The 11841-nt window shown below is 46.1% G+C and overlaps 4 protein-coding genes across 4 annotated transcripts; 2 read left to right on the top strand and 2 right to left on the bottom strand.

Annotated features, from left to right (window-relative positions):
* Window positions 1-477: 477 nt before the first annotated feature.
* BJ212DRAFT_1293568 (uncharacterized protein) lies at window positions 478-693 on the top strand (the record flags this gene model as incomplete). The annotated part of the gene is made up of 1 exon (XM_041332168.1): window positions 478-693. A coding segment is annotated over one exon (216 nt), but the record flags the coding sequence as incomplete, so codon positions are not given.
* A 246-nt stretch (window positions 694-939) lies between these two features.
* Window positions 940-1805, bottom strand: BJ212DRAFT_1418100 (kinase-like domain-containing protein). Its single transcript, XM_041337585.1, has 6 exons — window positions 1712-1805; window positions 1542-1661; window positions 1427-1492; window positions 1284-1367; window positions 1195-1230; window positions 940-1166 (listed from the first exon to the last, which is right to left on the bottom strand). The coding sequence occupies exons 2-6, from the start codon at window positions 1590-1592 to the stop codon at window positions 1005-1007; spliced, it is 399 nt and encodes a 132-aa protein (XP_041184883.1). The 5' UTR covers window positions 1593-1661; window positions 1712-1805; the 3' UTR covers window positions 940-1004.
* A 4860-nt stretch (window positions 1806-6665) lies between these two features.
* Window positions 6666-7610, bottom strand: BJ212DRAFT_1418081 (uncharacterized protein). The gene is made up of 4 exons (XM_041337584.1): window positions 7584-7610; window positions 7503-7534; window positions 7258-7443; window positions 6666-7203 (listed from the first exon to the last, which is right to left on the bottom strand). The coding sequence occupies exons 3-4, from the start codon at window positions 7265-7267 to the stop codon at window positions 7004-7006; spliced, it is 210 nt and encodes a 69-aa protein (XP_041184882.1). The 5' UTR covers window positions 7268-7443; window positions 7503-7534; window positions 7584-7610; the 3' UTR covers window positions 6666-7003.
* Window positions 7611-7684: 74 nt separating this feature from the next.
* BJ212DRAFT_1418080 (uncharacterized protein) lies at window positions 7685-8222 on the top strand. The gene is made up of 3 exons (XM_041337583.1): window positions 7685-7844; window positions 7902-8049; window positions 8109-8222. The coding sequence occupies exons 2-3, from the start codon at window positions 7951-7953 to the stop codon at window positions 8199-8201; spliced, it is 192 nt and encodes a 63-aa protein (XP_041184881.1). The 5' UTR covers window positions 7685-7844; window positions 7902-7950; the 3' UTR covers window positions 8202-8222.
* Window positions 8223-11841: the final 3619 nt, after the last annotated feature.

Genomic DNA, 11841 nt, shown 5'->3' with positions numbered 1-11841 from the left:
TTTGTGCATACAATTGGGCCATGCGCCCAGTGCCTGCTGTTACAACCCACTCCCTTGATGGCCAATGACTTTGTCGTCATTGACATTAATGGAATCCATGAAGTTGGATTGGCTTTTGTGGCTGTGAGACTGTGCAAGTGCACTACAAACAGTTGTTATGAGCATGATGGTATCCAGCGACTACAACAGACCCACAAACAGCTGCCACATTTAATGTGCTGGAGCACTTCCACTTTCTATCATATGAGTCCAAGATTTCTGCCTATGAATTTTTTCATAGCTTGGCCAGGCGCACTGACAATATTGGATTGTCACCCATCAGGGTAAGTCTCAGATTCAAATACTAACATGACAGTACTCAAACTTGGGTCATAGCCAGGGACCTAACAGTGGTCCAAGGGTCCTGTGATTGGTCCACAGGTCCACAGGTCCTGAGACTCCAACCCATACCCATACCCCTGCTGATCCCTAGATGAGACGGGCTTGTGGATGGTAGAGCCATCTTCTATTGATAACAATGTGCACTTTGCAGTGATTCATGTTGACTCTATTTTTCGATCTGCCCATCTTATTCCTGTTTATGGTACTGAACTACTCCCTACAGTCATTAAATCCCACCATGTCCTTGATATATTCACCCTCTTTTATGTAAATAAATATGCTGACCATCACACTTTCGAGATAGCTTGTTAATGTTCTCTAACACGACTCGCTTTTTTGTTATTGCTTACTTTTACATATTGCTTCGCTTTTTCACTTATTTGTCTCTTTTACATATTCAATGGCACGAAGTTCTCAATTCCAAAAATAAGTGTGAAAAAGTGAGCACGAGTAGCTGGTCACTTATTTAAGTGCTAAAAAAGCTAGAAAAGTGAACTCGTGATTTCCTGATGCATACGACACAAAGAAGTGAGGGTATACGTGGAGCAACATGATATATAGTAATAGGAGACAACCGGAGTTAACATAAAGACGAGAAAGAGGATCGCGTCAGAACTAAGACCTTATACAGACGAAGTATCATTCGACAGTGCTTCTTGAAGGTAATCTATTGCCTCTGCTACTGACGGACGATCATCCCTTGCCGTTGACCAGCACCGCCGCATGAAATTCAGGTGATTAGGTTGGATCTCGATGGAAGAGTCGATAGGCTCTCCTTGGTTGAACTTAGCAGAAATAACGTGTAATGGCGACCTTCAGCCACCAGTAAGGCTGTTTCCCATATAGGACCTGCACGCGGGGCGATATTAGTGTCACTAGCAAGCCAACGACAGACTACGAACCTGAAGCATGATACCGCCGAGAGCGTATATGTCGCTGGATTTCGTTGCGCATTGTATGGGTTGATCTTCCGGAAGATCAAGGAGCTCTGGAGCGACCCAACGTATTGCACCGGTGTGGTAGGAAAATGTAGGTTTGATTGTACCATGATATTGGAGATACCGAAATCTGCAAGACGAGGGGATCCATCGGCAGCAACCAGAACATTATTCTACAATCACCATAAGATGATTCCACTTGCACGACATGTATTGACTTACGTTGGTGAGGTCACCGTGTATCACGTCGCGATCGTGGACTGCAGACAGCATAATTATATCAGTCACTTTATAGTCAATCCGTCACTCACGATACTGGAGCCCCTCGGTGATTTGTTTAAGCTGTGCAAACGTACTGAATTCCTGCACTCGGCTTCATAGATAAAACTCACCAGCCGAAGCCTATCCATCATCGAGAGGGTCTCATGTGCGTGATTAAGGTAAGAGTTCAAAGTCCCGTTCGGCATCCAGGGAGAAACTAATGCGCGAAATGGGCCGAATCCCTCTACAGTGCCATACAAGGGCAATACATATTGATGCTCCAGCACGGCCCATATGAGGATCTCGCGGTCAAGATCCTGCGTCTCAAAAGTTAGATATGCGGCCGTCAGACTGGATTTAGGTTAATATACCTTGTTGATTCTAACATATTCACGATCACTCAGGATTGGGAATCGTTGGGATTTGACCGCGACCTGAAGTTACAATCAGGACATGCAGAATAAACAAGTCTATGAAATACCTCATCCGAACTTGCACCGCGGCTCCATATACACTTGTAAACATCTCCGAGACCGTTGGAGGCGGTTGGGTAGTTAGTTGTCTTGTGAATATCACTTGGTTTGATACAGAGAGCACTACTATTGTTCGGTGTTTACAAAGTCCTGTCCTGAGGCAAAGAAATAACATACGTGTCCTCTGCGTCGGAAGTTCTATCGGGAGTGTCGACAATCGAAGTCTGGCTTGCGAGAATATCATCGACCGAAGGCTGAACGGGAGATGCTTGGCCACTTGGTGCACGGCCACCCTGTTAGAGTGGGATGAATGGATGGCTCCACCGCCGGACAATGCCAACAAACGTACAAGTCCAAGGAGCTGTTGCAAGCGGTTAACGAACATGTCCATTGTTGACAGGAAACTACAATGGGAAATGGTCTTGTTCCTTAATATCAATGAACTACAGTCTTATATGCAGACAACGTTCGTGCGACAACATTGCAAAGTCATCCCTCCGACGATTACGTGGAAAGAGACTGTAGGGTCAAGCTGAAGATGCCACGACTGGTGTTAGTCGAAGTAATGCTGTGGGTGAATCAGATCAATAATGAATACTGTCCTTCCACTACAAACGCTCATTTTCAAGTATCTACAGGGACCGAGCGGCAAACTTACTTCTAATGTTGGGCAGACAATGAGACATCTTGAAGCGCGTTATCAGGGTGTCAGGGATGTGAAGAGCCCTGGCAGCGCTGAAAAGGGTAGTAATTGCGCGAGGCAATATTTGCTCTCGGCGGCTTTGTTAGCAAAGAGACAAACCTCGTAGCGAAGAGATAGAACTTCGAGAAAGTTCGACTGGGCAATATTATAATAATTCAAACTTCGCCAGGCTACAAAAAATTGTTAACACAAGTCGGTCGTTCAGTGACGGTCAACTTTGAAGACTTCAACCAAATCGAAGAAATTGACAACTTGTACGTCATGAAGCCCTTTCAAACTTGGCTGGGAAAAGTAACTTGATGCGGTCGCACCGAATAGGTCCGTCCCATTTTACCTGCACCAATAGAACTTTCGAACCACTGATCTGTTCATATATTAATGGGACCTGCACAAGGTCTGCAGGGCTCTGACGCTCGCAGGGGGTTTGAAAGAAACGTACCCACATATGACAAGTTCTGAGGTGGGGACACGCCGCAACGGCTTGTGCTGTTGTTCAACCGCCCATCAACGAAATTGGCAACTGGGCCATATTAAAATCTCCCTTTGATCGTGAGGTTTTCATGTAATGTGATTCATCCTCATGCTCCGATATACGGAACAAACTAGGGATGTAATGTGGCCTGGCTTCGATAAACTGCCGTCACAGCCGGTACGGTTGTCTTCATGTCGTGACAGGCGAGGGCAAGGTTTCATAGTTCTGAATCTTGCTTAATTCGATCATCCGGCGTTGATTCTGCCGCTGGACTCATGAACAGGTCAGTCTTCCTTCCGTCTTGATCGATCCTGAATACTTTCCTTCGCAGGTACATTTAAATCACCAATGTCCCTCGCGCTTGAATCAGAATAACAAGACAACATCTCGTGACTATTGCGTAGAACACGGATTTTCAGCTCATGGGTGGCACGAGTCATCTGCACAGCTAGAAATATATGACAAACCCCGAAGGGTTCGCACGCAGACCGAAATTGAACGTTTGCAGCATGCAGACCAATGCTAATGGGTGCATACCTTCATCATGATTACCACTCCAAGGGAAGCTTCGGAGTCATTGTCGAACACTGGTTGCTAATACCATGCAGCGAATAGAGAAGGTAACTGGCTGGCGCACAGGGTTCGCCGTGGCAAGAGGTGGCTGAAGAGACGCTTGCCTCTCTCCTTCCCCACGGTGGTCCCGGGAGGCACCGGTTCTTCATTCGAGCAACTAGTCAAAAAAATCAGCCCATCGGTAAATAAATTCGTCAACGCGAACGCGTCAAGCGCGAACGCCAAGTGGTGAATCGAAAGTTGAGGTAAGCTAAGGCTACTTATATAATAGGAATAATTATGTATAAAATAATGTAAATATAATAAAGTCAAATGTAATAAGATAGATCAGCTCTCTGATGACGGTTTAACTAGGGCAGTGATATGATCCGATCCTAGAAAGCTCAGAACATCAACGGCAGAGGGGCGACGCCCTACATCACTCCAGCATTTCTCGATGAAATCCAAGAAAGAATCTGCGTCGTGCGGACTCGGTGGTCTTGTAGGCTTCTTGCCCTTGATTATCAGCACAGTAACTTGATGATCGCTTCGCACATCTGCGTAGGGCGGTCGACCTGTCAGAACCTACGGGATCTTGGTCGTAAATCAACGCAACTGCTATGGAATACCTCAAACCTGAAGCATGATGCATCCGAAGGAATAAATATCGCTGGCTGGCTGTGGAGGAGTCGATGGCTCTTCGTTCTCGGCCACCTCGAAGAGCTCTGGCGCAGCCCACCGCACGTTGCTCCTGATGTATGATGTCCCTGAGAGTTCAGAACACATTGTGAGGATTCCGTGGTCTGCTACGTGAGCATTGCGATCCGAATCTATCAGAATGTTGTTCTGACGTTCCAGATCAAAGCTAGAAGGCGGGTATCAGACAACTAGTACGTACGGCAGTAAGGTCACCGTGAACAACGCCCTTCGAGTGGACTGCAATCCTGTTACTCATTGTTTTTACGGACTAATGAAGATTCCACTTACGGTAGCTGATGGCTGTAGCGACTTGTCGCAACTAAAGTTCCAATGAATACCATGATGCACCAGCGCGTCTGAGAAACAACTCACAATCCGGAGCTTTTGTTCGATGGCCAATTCTGTGAAATGGTGTTCAAGATATGTGGTGAGTGAGCCGTTGTGTATCCAGGGGGTGACCATCGCTGGAAGTACCCCAAATTCATAACTGAAACCGAGCAGAGGCAAAAGATTTTCGTGATGCAGTTGCTTCCGTGCATGGAAATCATCCAAGAGTCTCTGCGAATCCATGGTTTGTATCACACGCAAGGGGGGTTCCGGCCGAGAACGTACTTGAGTAAGTCTGGCCTTGGAATCGTCGCCTGCAACATCGATCCTTATGGATTTGACTGCTACCTGTCATAGATTCAGATTTCTGGGCAGCTATACATGTGGCATGCTTGCCTCTAGGCCTTGACAGTTGGATGGGATGTAGGTGCATTTCCACACATCCCCGAAACTACCGTGCGCTAGTGGATGAGGCGACTCCTTGGATACGAATCCCGTAAGGTCGGGTAGGCTGCATGAAAAATCGCATGAGGAAGTGCGTTGTCACAGGGTACTATGATCATGAACTTGCTGGTTGTCAGGATCTATCTCACTATCACCTGTGGTTACGCTGGACGGGCGGCTTCTCCACCACAACAACTTCCTCCCGGTCTTCTTTAACCAATACGTGCAGTAGGAGAAGAAAGTTGGAATCATTATCATTTAGGTTAGCAGACTCATACATTGTGCTCTTTTAACGAGGCAGGCCTGCCAGTGAGAGCCAGGTGACATGAATCAATGAATCAGTACCTCACTTTTGCAATATTCATTGCCCATTCCAAATCAGTGGAATTCGATCCAACCGGAGTGACGTACTGGTGAATCCGATGATCCGAAGTCGCGTTAGCCCCAAACTTCCGCAACAGCCTTAGTGATCATACCGCGGTACCACAAGGGCTTTCATTCAATATTCTGTAAATTATATAAGAGGTGTGCCGATTATGTATGTACGATGTATGCATGCATATATAATCCGCATGTATCAGCCTAATCATAATATGTATGGTTTTCGCATTACATCAGATAAGCATCAGGGTTTGCTGTGTATATGTACATAGAACTGATCACTAACTGACTTTGGCGATCCGGGCCAGGGAATTCCGCACCCGATCAACCCAATTTACGCTTGATTTCACTCTTACAGCAGCAGTATCTGCAACAACAGTCACTTCCTTGCCGCTTGAAACCCGAACCATCTTCTCTGGGCATTCTGCCCTGTCGTGTACAGTAAATGAATCGACTTGTCTTGTAACATGATAGCTTGAACAGGATGTTTCAATTCCCGTTGGGGTGCACGTTATAACCATGGAATTTCACTGTTTTCCATTGGCTGCCACATCACAACGGTGACTACATCATGGGCGCTCGAGTGATACACCGTAGTCCTGTGGAATTTTATTTTGAGGCATGCACGCTGTTAGAACTGCATAAACCTGTGTCATTTCATTCATTTGCAGGTGGAAAAAAGTCGTAGCCAACGACAAGAAACACTGATGCTGAAACACAAAACAAAGCAGAACAACGTTCTGGATTGCGGAACGACAACGATGGTAAGGTACAAGCTAGGGGGAAAAGGTGTCTACAATGTAACGAGCCCTATGTGTATGTAACGGTGGCACTGTTCCTTCCGCCCATCCCATATTAAACTCCTGTCAAACTCCTAACTACACTCATTTGTTTGTTGTTCATACAGTTGTTTGACGTCACCATCGGCCGAGCATCTTACCACCCGTTCCTTATTGTTTACCGTTGACGTTTCCGTATGTATCCCCCTTAAAAAAGCTACTACGTTGATTGCTTAAATACTGTACTCACTCGTAGTGCTACCTTAGTGTTTTCTGGACCCCAAATATTAGACTTCATCCTGTGAATTCCTGAGAGCATTCCTTTCTTGTGCCGCTGTCTATGTGTAGCAAAGAAATCAGATGTATTGATCAGCAATGTCATCTGATTTGTACAAATAGTAACAACGGGCGCGGTGAAGCTACTTGGGCTCAAAACCTGAAACATCGTTTCAAACCTGTCGAGAAAGTCCAGGATGAGCCGTGTGGGCGGGCGGGCCACGGCAGCTCACGATCCAGAATCTAATGATTCTGCCAGAGTCGGAAATGATGCGTCGAGTAGATTTACCAACGAATGCAACACATTCTTATTGAATTTAAGACGAGACGTTAGCTGCTAAAGAAGGGAGTGGAGGGCGGGCGCGACGAAACAAGAGTGTAGTCGAGCAGAACAAGACTTGCAAGTACGTGGTAGTACGAAGCAAGAAAGGTGAGAATTCAGGCTGTGCCGCCACATAGACATTAAATTCTACGTCCGATCTTGTACCTCGAACTTGCGTAGAAATTAAACTTCGAGCTTCGCGCGCTGAATAAGCCATGATCCAGACTATCAAACTTAACTTCAACTCACGTGTTCTCATTGTACAGTCAAATATAGAAAACAGAACTTCACAGGCTGGGTGAAACAACGTTGGGGCTTTGGCATCAAGTATCCGCTTTGATTAATTTTCGCACGACTGAATCAACGTACACCGATTACAGGCGGCGACGTCTATGCTGATGTTGATGATTCTGGACTACAATCAACTTCCTTAGCCTGAGTTTCATATTTCCTTTGCGTTAAAGTCCACTCAGAAGATAGTGTTCCGAGCATACCACGACTTGATTGGCCGTCTTCGAAACGCATCCTTTATTGAGAATCAGAGAGGCTCGGACTAGGAACGACGAACGACGAACGAAGGCTTTAGATTCAGTGAAACTACTAGAGAACTATATTCGACGAGGAGAGGTCTTTAATACCATGATTGAGACGGAGAATCAAATGGGAACGTGTATCAGGCGTGTAGTGAAGAGTAATTGCATATGTAAAAGGAAAGGAAGAGTACGTACGAGAGTGACGTCGATAGTTGTATCTTGACATCCTTCGTGCATAAGGCTATATATTTCCATGCCAACCCCTCCTCCGCATTTGTGGACATTATCGTGATTGTTATCAATGTATGGTGTGATATGATATTTTAATATGTTCATCGGTTCACTGATGGATTCTTTCAGAATCGTAAGATGGTTTAATTCTCTACCTTCAATTCATGCCACCAAGGAAATGTGTGGTGGTGAGATGCTTGCTATACCTGAGCAAGGGGGAGTGATGATTCCGACCAAAGCCACCGATGTTTACTTATATGGTTGTATCATGCTTCAGGTGTGTTGTCTCTCATTCGATTTCGATTTCGATACAGTTACTGTGCTGACTATGTGCAGCTGTTTTGTGGACATGTACCTTACGTGTACACAAGGAGTATTCATTGGAATATATATCTGTCAAACCCGGAGATCGACCTGTGGCCTCGGTGATTGTAGAGTCATTAGGAGCAGAGCAACAACAAATATGAACGAACTCGACCAGGATACTGTGTACTCGAAGCGGCATTATGAGGACTGGTCTTGCATGCAGTATGCCGGCGCATAAGTACTGCTCATGCATAAATACGAATCCAGCTGGTGTATCATACGACACCGAGAAGCGAGAGCAATACAAGATTGCTCACCCAGACGGTGACCTAGCGGATGCCGTTTTTACTATTGGAGCGAATACAACATACTAGCTGATGCTCGCGCTTGCCTCAGTCGTGCCTTTCTCTCGCCACGAAACCTAGTTGTCGACGAATTCAATGACAAAATTTTAGACATTCTACCTGGTGACTACCGTGAAATGACAATGCACTAAATGAAGGCCAAAAACACAAGAGAGTACCAATAAAACCCAACGACCGAAGGTCATCGCTTGTGTAGTAACAGGACACAACCGGAGTTAACATAAAGACGAGAAAGAGGATGGCTTCAAAACCAAGACCTTATGCAGACAAAGTCTCATTCGACAGTGCTTCTTGAAGGTAATCTATTACCTCTTCTACTGACGGACGATCCTCCTTTTCCTTTGACCAGCACCGCCGCATGAAATTCAGGTGATTAGGTTGGATCTTGATGGAAGAGTCGATGGGCTCTGCATGTTTGAACTTAGCAGAAATAACATGTGTGGCGGACTTCAGCCACCAGTAAGGCTGTTTCCCATATAGGACCTGCACGCGGGCGATATTAAAGTCACTAGCAAGCCAACGACAGACTACGAACCTGAAGCATGATACCGCCGAGAGCGTATATGTCGCTAGATTTAGTTGCGCGTGGTATGGGTTGATCTTGCGGGGGGTCAAGGAGCTCTGGAGCGACCCAACGTATTGCACCGGTGTGGTAGGAAAATGTAGGGTTTGATTGTACCATGATATTGGAGATACCGAAATCTGCAAGACGAGGGGATCCATCGGCAGCAACCAGAACATTATTCTACAATCACCATAAGATGATTCCACCTGCACGACATGTATGGACTTACGTTGGTGAGGTCACCGTGTATCACGTCGCGATCGTGGACTGACAACATAGTTATATTGGTCACTTTCATAGTCAATCTGTCACTTACGATACTGGAGCCCCTCGGTGATTTGTTTAAGCTGTTGCAAACGTACTGAATTCCCGTACTCAGTTTCGTGAATAAAACTCACCAGCTGCAGCCTATCCATCAACGAGAGGGTCTCGTGTGCATGTTTGAGGTAAGAGTTCAAAGTCCCGTTCAGCATCCAGGGAGAAACTAATGCGCGAAATGGGCCGAATCCCTCTACAGTGCCATACAAGGGCAATACATATTGATGCTCCAACGCGGCCCATATGAGGATCTCCCGGTCAAGATCCTGCATCTCAAAAGTTAGACATGCGGCCGTCAGGCTGGACCTAGGCCAATATACCTTGTTGATTCTAACATATTCACGATCACTCATGGTTGGGAGTCGTGGGGATTTGACCGCAACCTGAAGCCACAATCAGGACATGCAGAATAAACAAGTCTATGAAATACCTCATCCAAACTTGCGTCACGGCTCCATATACATTTATAAACATCTCCGAGACCATTCGAGGCGGTTGGGTAGTTAGTTGTCTTGTGAATATCACTTGGTTCGATGCAGAGAGCACTACCACTACTCGATGTTTACGAAGTCCTGTCCTGAGGCAAAGAAATGACATACGTGTGCTCCACGCCGGAAGTTCTGTTGGGAGTGTGACGACCAACCTGTTAGAGTGAAATGAATGTATCGCTCTACCGCCAGACAATGCCAAAAAACGTACAAGACCAAGGAACTGTTGCAAGCGGTTGAGCACGTCCATCGTTGACAGGGAATCACAGTAGGAAATAGTCCTGTTCCTTAGCATTAATGAACTACAGTCTTATATGCAGACAACATTAGTGCAACAACATCGCAAAGTTATTCCACCAATAATTACGTGGAAAGAGACCGTCTGCGCGGGGTCTAGCTGAGAACGCCATAACTAGTATTGGTCGAAGTAATGCCGTGGGTGAATCAGATCGATAATGAATACTGTCCTTCACTACAAACGCCCATTTCAGTATCTATATGCGTCGAGCGCAAACCTACTTCTGCAGAGATGTCGGGCAGACAATGAGACATCTTGAAGCGTGTTTCGGGGATGTGAAGAGCAAGTACTGGCAGCGCCGAAAATAGCAATAATTGCGCCAGGCAATATTTGCCCTCACCAGCTTTGTTAGCGAAAGACAAACCTCGTGGCGAAGAGATAGAACTTCGAGAAAGTTCGACTGGCAATATTATAATAGTTTGGGCTACAAAACATTAATTGCTAACACAAGTCAGTCGTTCGGTGACGGTCAATTTGAGGGCTTCAGCCAGATCGAAGAAGTTGATGGCTTGTACATCATGGAGCCCTTTCAGTCTTAGTTAGAAAAAGCAACTAGGATGCGGTCGCACCGAATCGATCCAACCCATTTCGCCTGCGCCAATAGGTTTCCAACTACTTATCTGTTCATATATTAATGGGGCCTGCACAAAGCCTGCAGGGCGTCCCTGACTCTCACGCGGGATCTGGAAGAAACGTATCCACATATGACAAGTTCTGAGGTGGGGACATACCGTATCGGCTTGTGCTGTCGTTCAACCGCCCATCAACGAGATTGGCAACTGAGCCATATTGAAATCGCTCTTTGATCGTGGGGTGTTCATTGCAAGGCCTGGCTTGGGTAAACTGCCATCACAGCCAGTACGATCGTCTTCATGTCGTGACAGGCGAAGACAAGGTTTCGTAGTTCTGAATCTTCCTTGATTCGATCATCCAGCCATGGGCTGCCAACAGTCAGTCTTCAAGCTTGCACCTTGATCGATCCTTTCAGGAATGGTTTCCTTCGTAGGTACGTTCAAATAACCCATATTTGCAGCTATCTTTCGCATTTGAATAGCAAGACCGCATCTCGTGATGATATTGTGTGAAACACGGATTTTCAGCTCATGAGTGGCACAACGTCTGCACAGCTGGAAATATGTGACAAACCCCGCAGACTCTTAAGTAAGCCTGTGCTCGACTGTCAACTTGACCATGATAAGTAACTTCGCACGCAAACCTAAATTGAATAACATTTACAGCCCTGCATGCAAATTCAATAATTCTATGCAACTTGAAGTCAACCGCACTGTCTCAGATTTATTGCTTACCATCTTCAGTGTCCACGTAGCATGAATAGCACAACTCAAGTCGCGAGTTGCAACACGCTAGCATCGATTTCCCCCATGCCGGACTATGATGTGATACTCCTCCAATTTGAAGTATACCATTGGGCAATGTTTTTGAGCTCGACTCCTCGCCGGCCAAGAACACGCGCAATCGTAGGTGCCCAGCGGTCTCACCAGCTCTTGTGTTCATGCCTCCCACCAAAAATGTTGAACAAAGGTTGTGGTTACATGTCTCGACGTCTGGGACAACACTGATGACGAAATAACATGTATGTTGCCCCCTTCACTGTTTCATTCGTGGACTCATTGGCCCTTTTGTCTTTTCCGCGCAGTCTCATACACCGACGAGCGATTTCGAACTTGATGCATCGCCGACCAAGAACACACGCAGCCGTCCTCCTCAT

The sequence above is a fragment of the Suillus subaureus genome (genome assembly GCF_016647635.1).
Source record: "Suillus subaureus strain MN1 chromosome Unknown BJ212scaffold_538, whole genome shotgun sequence".
In the NCBI taxonomy this organism is placed as follows: Eukaryota; Fungi; Basidiomycota; class Agaricomycetes; order Boletales; family Suillaceae; genus Suillus; species Suillus subaureus.
The sequence above is the reverse complement of the archived record's forward strand: the minus strand, read 5'-3'. Positions and strand labels throughout refer to the sequence as shown.

Bases quoted from the DNA above. Each gene is read 5' to 3' on its own strand.
- BJ212DRAFT_1418100 (XM_041337585.1), bottom strand. From the start codon at position 1,592: ATGCTGTCTGCAGTCCACGATCGCGACGTGATACACGGTGACCTCACC. The intron at 1,493-1,541 runs GTAAGTCAATAC...TGGTGATTGTAG, and splicing joins TACACGGTGACCTCACCAAC to AATAATGTTCTGGTTGCTGC. The intron at 1,167-1,194 runs GTCGCCATTACA...ATTTCTGCTAAG, and splicing joins AGCCTTACTGGTGGCTGAAG to TTCAACCAAGGAGAGCCTAT.
- BJ212DRAFT_1418080 (XM_041337583.1), top strand. From the start codon at position 7,951: ATGTGTGGTGGTGAGATGCTTGCTATACCTGAGCAAGGGGGAGTGATG. The intron at 8,050-8,108 runs GTGTGTTGTCTC...GACTATGTGCAG, and splicing joins ATGGTTGTATCATGCTTCAG to CTGTTTTGTGGACATGTACC.